A 17459-nucleotide genomic window follows, 5' to 3' on the forward strand; every position below is an offset into this window, starting at 1 on the left:
CTTCAGGGTGAGCATCATTCCGGCCCGGCCCCGCCCTCCTCCGCGCTACAGACAACTAAGTGCATTTACCTCCAAAAGTCTCATGATGCTTTCCTTTCCACCACAAAGCCATTCTAACAAATTCTACAATAGAGTATAAATATTTTACCATTTAAATAATATACTGTGTCATTATATTTGCATAATGGAAATGAAGATTTGGGGAGAAAAAATGAAGAAACCTCAATGGTGCTAAAATCGGCTTTATTTTCTTATCATTTGTCATTTACTTCTTGAAAAATATCATTTGATTTTGGAGTGAAATATCAGATGTTCTAGACAGGTTTTGTGAGATTCACTCATGTTATGTGAAAGAAGAAGTGTTAAATAATCAGCTGTGCATGTGTTCCTTGAGCACATTCTGTAATGTTGCACGCTCGTGTTCACATTAGACTGCGCATATGCCTTCATAACACAATTTGATCACATATGGTTGCAAATGTTTATATTATGTACTGGGAAGCATGTCAGGTTTCTGGTGTGTGTGTCATTCAGCTGTTCGTGTGGGTGTGCTGGGTTGACTGAGTCCCAGAGTTTTACACAACCATCCAGCGAAGTCCACTTCCTCCACTTCTGAGCGCTTTATAAACGTGTGATTCTGTGAAACAGACCGCATGTGTGCTGTTACTGTGAGAAAGTGAATATGTTTTAAATATCTTTAAAATAATGTGCACTGATGAATTGGTTCACAATATGCATACAGTGCTGTGAAAAAGTATTTGCCCCCATCCTGATTTCTTCTGTTTTTGTGTGTAATCTCATACTAAATTGTTTCAAAGATTCTAACAAAATGTAACATAAAACAAAGGCAATCTGAGTAAACACAAAATACAGTTTTTCAATGATAATGTTATTTATCGAAGCAAAAACGTTATCCAGTACCAACTGGGCCTGTGTGAAAAAGTATTTAGTAACTAAATCCCCAAATCTATGAAACTGCATTCATAATGGGGTTCAGCTGGACTGGACACACCCACCTGATTACTGTCAGCCCTGTTCAATCAAATCAACACCTAAATAGAACTTTTACAGCAGCATGAAGTTGGCTAAAAGGTCTCACCCAGTAGCACACGATGCCAAGGTCGAAAGAAATTCCAGAAATGATGAAGAAAAAGGTGATTGAAATACATCAGTCTGGGAAGGGTTACAAAGCTATTTCAAAGGCTCTGAGACTCCAAAGAACCAGAGTGAGAGCCATTATCTCCAAATGGAGAACAATTGACACAGTAGTGAACCTTCCCAGAAGTGGCCGACCTTCCAAAATTCCTCCAAGAGCACAGCGTCGACTCATTCAGGAAGTCACACAAAAGCCAAGGACAACATCCAAGGAACTGCAGGCCTCTCTCGCATCACTAAAGGTCACTGCTCATGACTCCACTATCAGAAAGACACTGGCCAAAAATGCCATCCATGGAAGAGTGGCGAGGCGAAGATCACTGCTGACCCAGAAGAACATTAAAGCTCATATGAATTTTGCCAAAACACACCTTGATGATCCTCAAACCTTTTGGGAGAATGTTCTGTGGACTGATGAGTCGAAAGTGGAACTGTTTGGAAGACAGGGGTCCCGTTACATCTGGTGTAAATCAAACACACTCATACCTACGGTCAAGCATGGTGGTGGTAGTGTGATGATGTGGGGATGCTTTGCTGCTTCAGGACGACTTGCAATAATTGATGGAAACATGAATTCTGCTCTCTACCAGAAAATCCTAAAGGAGAACGTCCGGTCATCAGTCCGTTGAGTTGAAGCTCAAGCGCAACTGGATTATGCAGCAAGACAATGATCCAAAGTATAGGAGTAAGTCCACCTCTGAATGACTCAAAAGAAGAAAAATTAAAGTTTTGGAGCGGCCTAGACAATGTCCTGACTTGAACCTGATTAAGATGCTGTGGCAGGACCTTAAACGGGCAGTTCATGCTCGTAAACCCTCCAGTGTGTCTGAACTAAAGCAGTTCTGTAATGAAGAGTGGGACAAAATTCCCCCACAGCGTTGTGAAAGACTGATCTCCAGTTATCAGAAGCGTTTGGTTGCAGTTGTTGCTGCTAAAGGTGGCACAACCAGCTATTAAGTTTAAGGGGGCAGTTAGTTTTTCACATGGGTGATATAGGTGTTGGATAACCTTTTTAGCTTACATTTTTTTTTTTTATTTGAAAACTATTTTGTGTTTACTCAGGCTGTCTTTGTTTTATGTTATATCATGTTAAAAATTAAAATAGTAATAGGTCAATTTTAATTTCATGTTGCCTTGAGACTTAAATGGACAGTTCACCCAAAAATTTAAATTCTCTCATCATTTACTCACCCTCATGCCATCCCAGATGTGTATGACTTTCTTTCTTCTGCAGAACACAAATGAAGATTTTTAGAAGAATATTTCAGCTCTGTAGGTCCATACAAAGAAACAGATCAACAGATCAATATTTAAGTCATTTTTTACTATAAATCTCCACATTTACTTTCACATTCTTCTTTTGTTTTAGGCGATTCGCATTCTTTGTGCATATCACACCCTACTGGGCAGGGAGAATTTATACAGTAAAAAAGGACTTAAATATTGATCTATTTCTCACCCACACCTATCATATCACTTCTGATGACATGGATTAAACCACTGGGGTCTTATGGATCACTTTTATGCTGTCTTTGTGTGCTTTTTGGAGCTTCAAAGTTCTGGTCATCATTCACTTGCATTGTATGGACCTACAGAGCTGAAATATTCTTCTAAAAATCTTCATTTGTGTTCAGCAGAAGAAAGAAAGTCATACACATCTGGGATGGCATGAGGGTGAGTAAATGATGAGAGAATTTTCATTTTTGGGCGAACTGTTCCTTTAAAGGTATGTAAACAAATAAGAACTCACCATGAGCATCTTGAGGTCCGCTCTGTCTGCAGGGTTCTTAATGAGACTAAAACCCCAAAAAACATCAACTGGTCATTTATGATCATCAACAACAAAACAAAATATATATATATATACAAATTGTGATTTAGGCACTTAATGCTACATTTCACACAAATACCATAACACAAAGTCTAAAAAATCTAGTATTTCTGAAAATACTCCAGTGTTCCAGCATGTTTCGCACGAACGATTCCCATACTGAGCAACAGCACTCACCATTTGGTCACAAAGTCGTGGAAATCTGCAGTGAAGACGCCATGAGGGAGTTTAGGGGGCGGCTGAGGGTGAAAAGATGCTGAATGTATTTATTTACATCCATGTATTGCTAATTACAGCATCAGTTCTCATATTCACAAAGAGAAACTAAACAGCCGTGGACCAGAATGCAGTGTTTTACACACCCTCATGAAAACTAAATTCTTACCTCATTGACTATATAATCCAGCAGCTCAAATATGGCCATTACTGGACCGTGACCTGTATGAGAACGAGAACCTCTGTAAATCATACTGTGTCCGTACATGGATGTTTCTTCAACTTCGGGAACTTTTAGCACTGTGCATTTCAAGAAATTACAATCAGTTTCACTCTCACTAGTTGATTTAATTTTTCTACTAACAATGTCCAACAGTGTGTGTAGAGGAGATTTATATCATTCAAGTCATTTTTCAAAATAAAATGACTGACCCTTTTGTCTGGCTAAGGCTAATTTCAAAGCTAACATTTTATGTGTCCTAAATACACACAATTAACACCTGTAGGCATTTTTGAAAGATTTTGCTTATAGAGGCAAACAGAAAATAAATGCTTATAACTTTAAGAAAAAAAGTGGGTTTAATTGCATGGATTTATCTGATAGAAAAACCCTTATATATATATATATAAACAAAAAACATTTGAAACAATTCAGAGATGTTAAGTTTTAGACACTGCTGAGAAAACCCTCCAAATATTAATTGTCCAAAGTAGAATTTTCTGTTGTTTTTATTTTTTGACCTGATTTATCATAGGATGCAAATAAGAGTGGTCAGCAAAAAAAACATGACATGTTCTCCAACATGTCATGTGTATCTGCCAACATTTTTGCAATGATACTAGAAAGGAATCAAAAGTTACAGCATTTGGAAAGCTGGCAGACTTCCTTTACTTGAAGTGTTCAAAAACCTCTCCAAGCAATTATTCAGGTGTTTTATTAAACATTAAAACGGAATAACTGAAAACTATGAAAAGCAAACATCTCAGCAATATAAAAACACAAACTTATATCAACTAAGAACCCAATCACATGGGCGCCTCATTCCATCACTCCAAAAAATGTGCATTGAGCACCCTCTTATGCGCAGTCTGTGTATGTGCGCTCTGGCTCTGGTCACGTGGGATCATGCCTCTTTTCATGATCTACCACATCTATGTTTCAGTGAACACTAATATTCACTTTTATGTGGATGACACTATTTTATACTATGCTTCCGTCTTCAAGATAGCTTTCAGAGCATTCAGTAGGCCTTCTCTGATTTGAATCTCGTTTTGAATAGCTCAAAAACAAAAGTAATGTGGTTTGGAAGGAATAAATGAGGTTCAAGCAATATTACTACTAATACTGGAATGAAACTGGAGCCTGTTCCTTCTTACAAGTATCTCAGGATTTGGCTTGATAGTTCTTTGTCCTTCTCTGCTCAGTTTTGATTAGTTTTTTATATCGTAATAGATCTGCTTTTACTACCTCTGCTAAAAAACATCTTGTTCAGACAACTATTTTCTCCTTATTCGACTATGGAGATGCAGTGTACAGGTGTGCACACAAAGGTGCTCTTGAATGTTTGGATGTTTTATATCATGCTGCAATTAGGTTTATTACTAATACCCCCTATTTTTAATTTAAGCAATATGACACGAGCAAGAGTGCGATATGGCCCTATATCAGCACTGCTGTGATTCGGCCGTAGGTGTGTGAGAGGGAGAGAGAGAGATGGAGCATGTGCGATCGCATGTGCGAATAGCTGTCCAAGCAGGGGTATTCCTCCCTATTTCGCGTTAGCCGGTGCACAAGAGTCTTTCACTACAGAAACCGCCATCTCCTCCGCCATTTTGAACAGTACGTCCTCTCCAATGTGGAAACTCTGGTAAGAGGTAAGAGCCTTGAGTTTGTCTTATTAATCAGTCTGTTGTATCTCTCCGCTGTGATAAGCCTTAATGCTGTTTAAAGCCGTTTAAAGCTATTTCCCAGCTTTAGTAGTGTAGTAGTAATCCTAGCGATCACGTAGTGCTGATGAATGAAAACACTGACTGACGCTGACTCACTTCACGTCACCAACTGGCTCATATTACACACAAAAATTGTCTTTTGCCGCCACCTGCTGGCTAAAATATGTAATGTCACAAAATTAAATGTAAAGAGACAGATATAGCTCTTAACACATATGCACTGCTCTTACACTTTAGTTTAGAGCGGCACGAACACAAGCGGAGTGATACACACAGTGAAGCGTCCGATTCATAGAACGTCTCTTGTCCAATCAGATTCAAGGACCGGAACTAACTGTTGTATATTCCACTATAAACTGGTCTTTATTACACACTAGGCGGAACTCCATTGGTATATGTTTATTTACAGAACTTTGTTTTTACTAGTTCTAAATATGATCGTTGTAATCACAAATTTGATTTCTGTAATGAAAATGGAACAGTTTTAATTTATCAGGAAATTTAAAAGCAGTATTTTAGACTTGATCAGATCAGCTATATTCATTGTGAAGTCTGCACACACATTTTGTGCAGCTCAAGCAAGTGGTTATTGAATTTGCATAATTTGCCAAACCCTAATATTCCGCTCACATGTAATATTTATCTTCAAACATCACTTGTCTCATATTTCATCTCATGCACACTCTTTATTGACACTTTTGTCCACCTGGTTAACAAGTACACTAACTTTTGACAAAACTTGTTTGGTGTGGTGGAAATGATGCCACAACTGTGGGACAGTCGCTGTTTTTGACAAATTGCTAGAAATCATTTTCGCACAATAAACATAGTAATGGTTTCTGTTTATGTCACTCTTTGTTTAGATGATTATAGTTTCAAACATGTAATCATTTATATTTTTATAATGGATTTTCATAGTTTAATATTGAAAGTCTGGGTCAAGGCCAAAACTAAGACATTTGAAAAGTACCAAGAATAAACGATGAAGGCCTGGTGAAAAGTTTCCAATTCAGTTTTAATAAAACACCTTCATTTTACAAAAAGAAAAAGTTGCAATCTGTTTGTCTGAATAAAAATCAACCCCTGGGATATGAAAGTGCCCAAAGTTTAAGAAAATATATGGCCGTTTCCTTTTTTCTCCCAATTTGGAATGCCCAATTCCCACTACTTAGTAGGTCCTCGTGGTGGCGCGGTTACTCACCTCAATCCGGGTGGCGGAGGACGAATCTCAGTTGCCTCCGCTTCTGAGACCGTCAATCTGCGCATCTTATCATGTGACTCGTTGTGCATGACACCGCGGAGACTCACAGCATGTGGAGGCTCATGCTACTCTCCGTGATCCACGCACAACTTACCACACGCCCCATTGAGAGGTCGAGAACCACTAATCGTGACCACGAGGAGGTTACCCCATGTGACTCTACCCTCCCTAGCAACCGGGCCAATTTGGTTGCTTAGGAGATCTGGCTGGAGTCACTCAGCACACCCTGGATTTGAACTCGCGACTGTGGTAGTCAGCGTCAATACTCAGAGATACCCAGACCCCCTTTGGGTGTTTCTTGAAGAAGAGCAGAATGTTTTCAGGGGAAATTTATTTTCCGACTAATAAAGATTCACACATATAAAGACATAAAAACAAATAATAAATGTCTCTCACTAGTCACAAAATCACATGTCGCCAGTGGAGGATAAATCATATCTTACCGCTGACGGGACGGCCCGGGGGTCTGGGTCGTGGAGAGGTGCTGTACGTCTCTGACTCGCTGATATCAATCATAGCTCTGCCGAAGATCCCCTCCAGCTCTTTAGCATCAGGTGGTGGGATGGGGTACCGGCCGATGGCTAACTCCACCAGAGACAGACCCATACTCCACACATCAGACTGTACGGAGTAATGAGTGCCCTGCAATCTCTCCGGCTGAGCCGCCAAAAACAAACACACACACACATGCACGTGCACCCACACACAGACACCTTAACTTAAATTCAGTCAAATGTAAGGTATTTAAAAGTCAACAAACACGATTTTTTTTTGCTTTAGAATAACACAATTATTTTCATATTTTTAAATATGGATTTGTATTTATTTTTACATATTTTTATAGTATTTTATCCAATATTGTTTTTTAGATATTTATATTTTTCATATATATATTTTTAAACACGTTTAAAAAAAAATCTTTAGAATATCATGCACTTAGTGTTGTCAAAAGTATCGGTACTTCGGTACCAAGTTGGTACTAAAATAAAAAAGATGTAACGACACCAGTGATTCCACAGTACCGGTAGTACCGAGCACTTAATTCTTAATTCGATACGCGCACACTGTCTGACTGACACACGACCGCTTTCAAATGTTCACACGCTTGATCGTGTGCTCTGTTACTCCTTTTACACTGAAATGCACAACTAATCAATTTAAAATCGTGATATGTCCTAGTGTGATTATTAAAGCACGAAATGCTGCAATCTTAGTCTATATGAGCTGCATGAGCTTTAAATGAATGTCTGAAGCCTATCGCTCATACACTGGAAACTCCACTGACTATGAGAATCATTCGCAATTTATGAGATGACAAAGCAGAGCACTAATCCACTGTGAAGCGCACAGCACATGTAGAATATATAATTAAATCACAGCATTTGCTCTCTTTTATCCAGAGAAGTCAAACTTACGTCAAAAATAAAAGCATGATTCATAATAAAAGCTAGATGCCTGAAACTGAAGTTGCAACAGAAATATATTATAATCGTATAGTAATATGTAATTCTCACTGCTGTAAAAATTATTTTTTTTTTCTCCCCTTTTCTTCCCAATTTGGAATGCCCAATTCCCAATGCGCTCTAAGTCCTCGTGGTGGTGTAGTGACTCGCCTCAATCCGGGTGGCGGAGGACGAATCTCAGTTGCTTCCGCGTCTGAGACCATCAATCCGTGCATCTTATCACGTGTCTTGTTGAGCGCGTTACCGCGGAGACCGAGCACGTGTGGAGGCTTCACGCTATTCTCCGCGGCATCCACGTACAACTCACCACGCGCTCCACCAAGAGCGAGAACCACATTATAGCGACCACAAGAAGGTTACCCCATGTGACTCGCAATTAAACTTGCATGGATTAATTTTTCATCAGGGTTACAGTCAGGAACTTGAATTAAGAAAATAAATAGGGTCGGGGGCCTGGGTAGCTCAGTGGTAAAGACGCTGGCTACTACCCCTGGAGTTCGCTAGTTCGCTAGGTCGAATCCCAGGGCGTGCTGAGTGACTCCAGCCAGGTCTCCTAAGCAACCAAATTGGCCCAGTTGCTAGGGAGGGTAGAGTCACACGGGGTAACCTCCTCGTGGTTGCTATAATGTGATTCGTTCTCGGTGGGGCGCGTGATGAGTTGAGTGTGGATGCCGCGGTGGGTGGTGTGAAGCCTCCACATGCGCTATGTCTCCATGGCAACGCGCTCAACAAGACACATGATAAGATGCACGGGTTGGTGGTCCCAGACGCGGAGGCAACTGAGATTCATCCTCCGCCACCCGGATTGAGGCGAGTCACTACGCGACCACGAGGACTTAAAAGCACCCTGGGATTAGGCATTCCAAATTGGGAGAAAAAGGGGAAAAAAATAAAAGAAAAAAATAAATAGGGTCAATACTGATTTAATGTTGACTTCAATAGATATCTTGAGAGTTTTTAAAAACTAATTGGGAAGTCTTATATATGTCATATAATAAGTAACTTGGTTATAGGAATGTGGATAAACACGTACCGACATGTACGACCGTGTGCCCACAAAAGAGTTGGCCATGGAGTCGATGAGCTGGCCGCTCACTCCAAAGTCACACAGTTTGATCTCCCCACGAGAATTCACCAGAATATTTGAGGGTTTCACATCTGCGGAGAACAGGAAAACTTATGAGATACAATCACACTGCTACCACATATTATTACACAGCTCTCTGGAATACTCAATTCTGATTGCTCAATGGCGCCATCTAGCGGTCTGATATTTCTGAGTAACAACCGCACATCCAGGTGTTAAGTCATTTCAGACCGGATATCCAGGTATTGTGCATCATCTTTCCTACTTCTCAGATCACTGTGTGATCTCTACAAGTAAGCTAATAAAATGATTTCAACTCAAATCAATATTTCATGCACATTTATTTATTTATTTGTCAAGTAGTCTTGTAATAAGCCGGATAATGAGCAGTCAGATTGTCATTACTTACAAAATGAATCACCAACAGAACTCATAATTCAGCTGTTCAGTGATTGCTTCTCACATAATTACATAATTTCAATGCAAATAAATATTTTGTCCATTTACATATTTATTTGGTTAGTTTGCGCTTCTTGTTGGGGTCCTGATCACCCTGTCGTGTTTATTTTGCGATAAACAACAAGCTGACTTTACATTATCCCTTACTCATTTTAGAGTTACTCCATTTTCTTATTTCAAAATTATAATTTATAATTATTATTATTCTGCAAGCAGCTCACAAACTGCTTACAGTTTAGCTCTTTGTAAACCCACGTGTTTCTGTACCTCTGTGAATAATTTGGTGCTTTTCTCGAAGGTAAGCGAGACCCCTTAATACCTGTTGGGAAACAAAATATGTAATTTTTCAGATTTAAAACAAGTGAACAAAATACAACTAGATGCATGAAGTATATGTGAGTGGTGTTTGCCAATGCAAAACTCACCAATACATTTCTAGGGCTTTCTGGGTGGTTGCTAGGTGGCCGTTTAAAGAGTCCTGCACCCTCAAGTCTATATGGGCCTATTTACACTTGGTCACTCAATGCAATCCAATTGTATAAGCTCATTCCATTTACACATGACCGCATAAATGTGTCTCTGCCAAATGGATATAAATCTGATCTTCAATTCCCATGCTATATGCAAATAAATCAGAGTTTACTTCCATGATTATGCTAATTCCGGGCAGCGATTTTAAAAGATGGCTTCCATGTGACTTTGAACAGGGCGCGTGTGTTTCTGTTTGTGCACGCACATTATTTCCCCCCCTTGAGGCTTCTCGTAGGTAAGACGCATCATGCGGGTCAGCTGCTCTCATGTCAGTGTTTAGTTTCAGTTTCATCAGTGTTCTGCATCAAATAAATGAGGAACAAATATGCAAATACTCAGTGGCAGCTGTTATGTTTTGCGTTTTCCCTATGCTGATGCAGCACTGTTTGGGCGAAGCGAAGTTTACATATGTGACTTGAACAGCCAGATGCATTTACACTTGCCCAGTTACATCTGGAATGCATCTCAAACCACCTCCTGAGGATTGCAATCTGTCTCGAATGCATTTACACCTAGTCTTTTCATGATCGGATAGCTAAGTGGCCAAGTGTAAACAGGTCTTTTGATACTCTGGTCTAGTCTCTAGTTACGTCTTGAGATTTTTTTCAGGTGAAAATAATAAGTCTGAACTCTTAGTAAAGTAAGAGCACACCTCTCTCCAACAACACATATGATTTGAGGTTTCATTCATGTCTGTAGCACAAACACTGCAGGACAATTACACAATGACCATTTAATACTAGCCGTTAAATGTTTGTTCAAATCACTAACCCTAAATGTGGGCAACAGTAATGGTGAAGTACACAAGGAACCTTCCGAAGCTGCTGTTTGTAACTGGAATTTGTAGAGCTTTACAGAACATTAGATTAGGCAGATGAACACTCACAGCTATGCTGACTTTCCCCAAGATCTCCTCAGGAATTCTGCATGCCTCTTTCAAGACCTGATCCAAAGAACCTCTGTCCTGTTGACAGACAGACACACACACATTACCGAACACTCTCACTACTCAGAATTAAAGATGATACAATACTTGCATTCCTCTTATTTCATTACATTATACCACAGCCGTACCATGTGCTCCATACAGATGCTGATCTCCCCGTCACTGTAAAACGCCCCGTAGAAACCCACGATATACGGAGAGTTACACTCATGCAGAACCTGCAGCTCTCGGATGATCTGATGTCTGATCGCTGGCTTGATCTCCAGATGAATTAACTATAGAAACAAAGAAAAATCTTCAAAACAAAATATTGACCATAATGTTTTGGACAGTTTGGAGACAACCAATGGGAAATGAGTTTACAGTAATACACTTACAATGGAAGTCTATAGCCGCTTTTCCACTATCAGGCCAAGCAGTTCTCGTCACAAAACCATACCGTGCCGATCCATGCCAGCTGGCGCAGTTAAGGTTTCTTTTTCCAACGTGGTACATAACAGATCCGTCTTTTATTTCACGACGCTGTGAGTGGTAAACATTGGAGCGAGTGCGCCGCGCTATGGAGGATGATCCCATATTCCAGATTTTAGGACTGCTTTTTCCCCAGGTCTTACTCTGCTAACAAACAGCAAAGACACGGACCATGTCGCAAAAAAGAAAAGGAAAGAGAAAAAGGTGTGCAGTTTACCACCGGACATGGACATGCAGAAAGGAAAAAGTTCCCAGTCTTGCTAACAAGGACATTTATTGACAAAATACTATATAAGTATTATATGAAAACAGTATATGAGAATATATAGTTTAAATGTAGTCTACAATACTAATTAAACCATCATGGAGATACGCTAAACGAGTCGCCACGTACTAAAGCCATTCCACCAGCATGGTTGAGTACGGTTAGCTAACCGTGCTGAGAATGGTTTATAATTGTGCCGTGCCGAACCGTGCTCAAATGGAAATGCTACTTAACCGTGCTCAGAATCATTTGGCCCGATGGTGGAAAAGTGGTTTAAAGGCAAAAATGTGAAGCTTGAATCTTCATTAAAGCATTTACATATTTTTCAGTAAAAAAAAGTTTGTTATATGAGCTGTAAAGTGTTGTCATGAGGTGGAGAACATTTTCTAGGTGGATGCGTTATTTTTGTAATTCCTGTAGGCGGAGTTTGCTGCTTGTAAACAATGCTTTACAGATACTGTTACATCCCTTCCAAGTGTCCTTGCATGAATAACAAGCAGTGTTAATTTTCACACTTTTTTATTTTAGTCATCATTTTTGTCTTTTGATGAAAAACTCTTTCAAATGGAGTCAATATTTTATCATGTCACATCCATTCATTTTAGTCATATTTTTAGTCTTGACAAAAATAGTGTATCATTTCACCTGACAAAATTAAAATATTTTAGTTGACAAAAATGTGCAAAGACAAAGATGTAGTATTTATTTATTTTTTATCCCCTTTTCTCCCAATGTGGAATGCCCAATTCCCACTACTTAGTAGGTCCTTGTGGTGGCGCGGTTACTCACCTCAATCCGGGTGGTGGAGGACAAGTCTCAGTTGCCTCCGCTTCTGAGACCGTCAATCCGCGCATCTTATCACGTGACTCGTTGTGCATGACACCGCGGAGACTCACAGCATGTGGAGACTCATGCTACTCTCCACGATCCACGCACAACTTACCACACACCCCATTGAGAGCGAGAACCACTAATCGCGACCACGAGGAGGTTACCCCATGTGACTCTACCCTCCCTAGCAACCGGGCCAATTTGGTTGCTTAGGAGACCTGGCTGGAGTCACTTAGTATGAAATTTTGTGGACGGACGTTGAGCGTGTGTGAAACCAGCAAAAATATAATTGTCAAGCAGCCACATTTTACTGCTGCACTTTATACTCTGTGAGACTTAAGTTAAAAAGAAACTCTCGCCACTAGAATGATATCCATGTCCATTGTGAATATTCAGTGTAGTTGTGTACGAAGCACCGCCCAAATGGAGGTCATTGCCAAACTAAGCAACCTCCGATTGGTCAACGCGGTGAATTCGTCTGTCAAAGTTCACCAAACTTCAACACCACGAGAAATTCTTCGCCACTGGAAGTCATCGCACACAGGTATGTGTGACCGCACCTTAAGGTGGCGCAAAAGGACGATAACCGAATCGAAATCGATTTCTAGAATGATAAAAAAGTCTTTCTTTACTATGAAGGGCATAGACATTGAGGCTCTAAAACGAATAAAATCCCAAAAGCAGTTTATTGCGCAACTAAAATCCCAGTAATATCAAGAAAAATTAAGATTCGGTGTATAACTTATGTGAGAATGCTGTTTGCATTCAACACCATAGTGCCCTCCAAGCTTAATGAGAAACTCCGGGCTCTGGGCTTAAACAGCTCGCTGTGCAGCTGGATCCTGGACTTCCTGTCAAGCAGACGCCAGGTGGTTAGAATAGGCAGCAACATCTCCTCATCACTGACCCTCAACACTGGAGCCCCATAGGGCTGTGTTCTCAGCCCACTCCTGTATTCCTTGTACACACATGACTATGTGGCAACCAATGCCATCATTAAGTTTGCTGATGATATGACGGTGGTAGGTCTGATCACTGACAATGATGAAACAGCCTACAGAGAGGAGGTGCACACTCTGACACACTGGTGTCAGGAGCACAACCTCTCCCTCAACATCAGTAAGACAAAGGAGCTTGTGGTGGACTTCAGAAGAAAAGACAGAGAACACAGTCCCATCACCATCAATGGAGCACCAGTGGAGAGAGTCAGCAGCTTCAAGTTCCTGGGTATCCACATCACTGAGGAACTCACATGGTCCATCCACACTGAAGTCGTTGTGAAGAAGGTTCTTCAGCGCCTCTGCTATGTTGCTCGGAACTGTATCTATGACTTTCACCCACTGTTGCACTTGTGTATATGGTTGTGTGACAATAAAAGTGATTTGATTCGATTTGATAACGCAGGATTTTTAACTATGAACAAGACCGAAATACGCAAGGGGACTCTTATTTTGAAATGACGGAGACTTGCCTCCATTACAATGCTCTATATGTAAGAATATATCAAATTAAGCTTTTTATATCCTATATACTCACCAGATGAGGTTTATAAAAAAAAAAACACAATTTTTGCAGATAATCGATAGTTCAAAAAAAGCAACTCTCGGCACTGATTAATCTGTAGAACCGATATATACAGTTGAAGTCAGAAGTTTACATACACTTAGGTTGAAGTCATTAAAACTAATTTTTTAACCACTCCACAGATTTCACATTAGCAAACTATACATCTGCTTTGTGCATGACATGAGTAATTTTTACAACAATTGTTTACAGACAGATTGTTTCACTTTTAATTGACTATATCACAATTCCAGTGGGTCAGAAGTTTACATACACTAAGTTAACTGTGCCTTTAAGCAGCTTGGAAAATTCCAGAAAATTATGTCAAGCCTTTAGACAATTAGCCAATTAGCTTCTGATAGGAGGTGTACTGAATTGAAGGTGTACCTGTGGATGTATTTCAAGGTCTACCTTCAAACTCAGTGCCTCTTTGCTTGACATCATGGGAAAATCAAAAGAAATCAGCCAAGACCTCAGAAAAAAGATTATGGACCTCCACAAGTCTGGTTCACCCTTGGGAGCAATTTCAAAATGCCTGAAGGTACCACATTCATCTGTACAAACAATAGTACGCAAGTATAAACACCATGGGACCACGTAGCCATCATACCGCTCAGGAAGGAGACGCATTCTGTCTCCTAGAGATGAACGTAGTTTGGTGCGAAAAGTGCAAATCAATCCCAGAACAACAGCAAAGGACCTTGTGAAGATGCAGGAGGAAACAGGTAGAGAAGTATCTATATCCACAGTAAAACGAGTCCTATATCGACATAACCTGAAAGACTGCTCAGCAAGGAAGAAGCCACTGCTCCAAAACTGCCATAAAAAAGCCAGATTACAGTTTGCAAGTGCACATGGGGACAAAGATCTTACTTTTTGGAGAAATGTCCTCTGGTCTGATGAAATAATAATTGAACAGTTTGGCCATAATGACCATCATTATGTTTGGAGGAAAAAGGGTGAAGCTTGCAAGCCGAAGAACATCATCCCAACCGTGAAGCATGGGGGTGGCAGCATCATGTTGTGGGGGTGCTTTGCTGCAGGAGGGACTGGTGCACTTCACAAAATAGATGGCATCATGAGGAAGGAAAATGATGTGGATATATTGAAGCAACATCTCAAGACATCAGCCAGGAAGTTAAAGCTTGATCGCAAATGGGTCTTCCAAATGGACAATGACCCCAAGCATACCTCCAAAGTTGTGGCAAAATGGCTTAAGGACAACAAAGTCAAGGTACTGGAGTGTCCATCACAAAGCCCTGACCTCAATCCGATAGAACATTTGTGGGCAGAACTGAAAAAGCATGTGCGAGCAAGGACAGGGAATGTTTTCACCAGAGATACCAAGCGCAAGTAACCAAGTTTATTTTTTAAGCATGACACTAGTCGAAAGACTGGATTCAACTACACACAGACAGGGTTAGTATTTCTTTCACACCAGTCTCATTCTAACACGCATCATGGTCACGTGTTATGGTTACACTTTCAAATCAGTGTGAAAGATGCATGTTTTTAAGCCGTTTGCTTGACTTCCATTGTAAGTGCATTCCCTTTAACAAGCTTTACAAACAGCTTCATGCTGAATGCATGTTGGAGACTCACCTTCCGGGCCATTATGAGTCCAGAAGGTTTGTGGGACACTTTATGAACCACACCTCCATTTCCTGCGCCCAGTTCACAGATATGTTGGAAGTCATCGTCCTTCAGTTCACCCAGATTGGCTTTCCGTGTGAGGAAAGCCTCCAGACGCTTCTTCTGTTGCTCATCCAAATCCAGCTCCTCCAACTTCTTCTGAAGCGCCTCGAGATTTGCTCTGAGATTTAAGAACCGGAAGCAATCATTTATCAGATGCTTTGCACACTCATTACAGAGAGTATATTGCCAGATAATCGTGATGTAAATAAAATAATCATCAGGCAGGACTGGATGCATCTCTATAGCTTACACTGATGCAGCATCTATGGACGTGGAGGTTGTCTGTGCTTCTCCGGCTCCAGTTATGACTATCGGCTCTGGTCTCTTTTTGGGAGCCATGCTCAATTTAAAAAGCCTGATGAGACCTTTAACCTCTGGTGTAGTGAAATGCAAGCTCAGACTGAGCTTTAGTCAACAATGCATGTAATATAAAGCTTGTCATCAAGCTTAACAAGTTCCTAAATCAGTCTGAATACTTAGTCAGTTTAAAAAACTCTCAAACTACCTGTAGATCCAAACACAATCTGATTAACACGTGCACTATCTAGATCATATACTCATTATGAAAAATCACATTTAAAACCAACTTAGGATCAAAAGTGCATGAAGGTCCCTATTAAGTGACCATAATAACAAGCAGCAGCCTTTCACATAGCTTCAGCTGGATACTAATATAATTATCATTGATATATGACTATATGATATTACTTTAATATTATTTATATAACATATATGTAAGTCACATGGTGTTGTTAGCCATTTAGCACCAGTCTGTGTGTCTGCGGAGCTTTTTAAAGCGTCTGTGAGCTCTCAATGTCTCTCATGTGAACGGACAACGAGTTCGGGAACACGGTGGAGAGCAGAACCGGTCCCGGTGAGCGGGATATCCCGGTAGAAGATGCTCAAGGTGCGGTGTTGATTTTCGACCCAGAAAAACATCCGAAAGCAGATCTCGCGATGACTCTCGCGAGACTCCACACTATCTACTTAAAGGTGCACTCAGTAATTTTTTCCCCATTAAAAAGGATTTTCTCCTAAAGACATGAATTGTACTTTTGAAACATATGTATAAAATCATGAGCACTCACATGAGATGAAGACTCTAGTCATATCAGTAACCATATAAAAGCTTTTTTATTCTACATGGGGCAGGGGCGCCCTCATGGGGGCTGCCATTTTCGAATCACATGACCAGCTGAATACTACTCACTTATCAGTCCCTCCGGGATTAAATCAACCAATCTCCACATTATTTGCGGCATCTGGCAATTGTTATAATTTCTGAAAATTTTCCAAAAAAACAAACAAAAAACAAACAAACAAAAAAAAAAAAAACAACGTAAATCTGAGGAAATCCCATCGCTTTTCTTCATGATTGACAGCGGCAAAATACATGTTTGAAAAGCTTACCGCAGTCGCAACATATCCAAATGCACAGCTGCTATCATCTCCATAGTAACCGTGTAAAAGCGTCTCCGTCTCGTCTCCTTCACGTTGTGCCTTCACTATCAAAATCCTTGTCTAAACTTTCGCGGGACCGCAGATAGCACACATGCCACATACATCACAGCTAGTGTTTAATCTTCACCCTGCATGCTACGAATCTGAAAATAAACGAAAGACATACAATACAGTTTAATGTAGCTAGCACAGAGTTGGATAACCATCTAATGTCCCGCTAAATAAACCATACGTTTATTAATAAGGCACTTGCATAATGACTGTTACTTGTTGT

At 40.3% G+C, this 17459-nt stretch overlaps 1 protein-coding gene across 2 annotated transcripts; it reads right to left on the reverse strand.

The window, feature by feature from the left end:
* Nucleotides 1-226: 226 nt before the first annotated feature.
* map2k2b (mitogen-activated protein kinase kinase 2b) lies at nt 227-16668 on the reverse strand. 2 transcript variants are annotated; one of them, XM_051698672.1, is made up of 11 exons: nt 15975-16668; nt 15632-15842; nt 11028-11174; nt 10840-10917; nt 9690-9741; nt 8910-9034; nt 6857-7070; nt 3372-3424; nt 3164-3225; nt 2906-2951; nt 227-637 (listed from the first exon to the last, which is right to left on the reverse strand). In XM_051698672.1, the coding sequence occupies exons 1-11, from the start codon at nt 16061-16063 to the stop codon at nt 527-529; spliced, it is 1188 nt and encodes a 395-aa protein (XP_051554632.1). In that variant the 5' UTR covers nt 16064-16668; the 3' UTR covers nt 227-526. The 2 variants fall into 2 exon arrangements, with proteins under 2 accessions (XP_051554632.1, XP_051554631.1); XM_051698671.1 differs by having other exon boundaries at nt 3372-3502.
* Nucleotides 16669-17459: the final 791 nt, after the last annotated feature.

Source organism: Myxocyprinus asiaticus, chromosome 5 (genome assembly GCF_019703515.2).
Source record: "Myxocyprinus asiaticus isolate MX2 ecotype Aquarium Trade chromosome 5, UBuf_Myxa_2, whole genome shotgun sequence".
NCBI lineage: Eukaryota > Metazoa > Chordata > Actinopteri > Cypriniformes > Catostomidae > Myxocyprinus > Myxocyprinus asiaticus.

Coding starts and splice junctions, on each gene's coding strand:
- map2k2b (XM_051698671.1), bottom strand. CDS start 16,063: ATGGCTCCCAAAAAGAGACCAGAGCCGATAGTCATAACTGGAGCCGGA. Junction 7,071..8,909: donor GCACACGGTCGTACATGTCG/GTACGTGTTTAT, acceptor TTGGCGGCTCAG/CCGGAGAGATTGCAGGGCAC. Junction 638..2,905: donor CGGACCTCAAGATGCTCATG/GTGAGTTCTTAT, acceptor TCTGTTTCACAG/AATCACACGTTTATAAAGCG.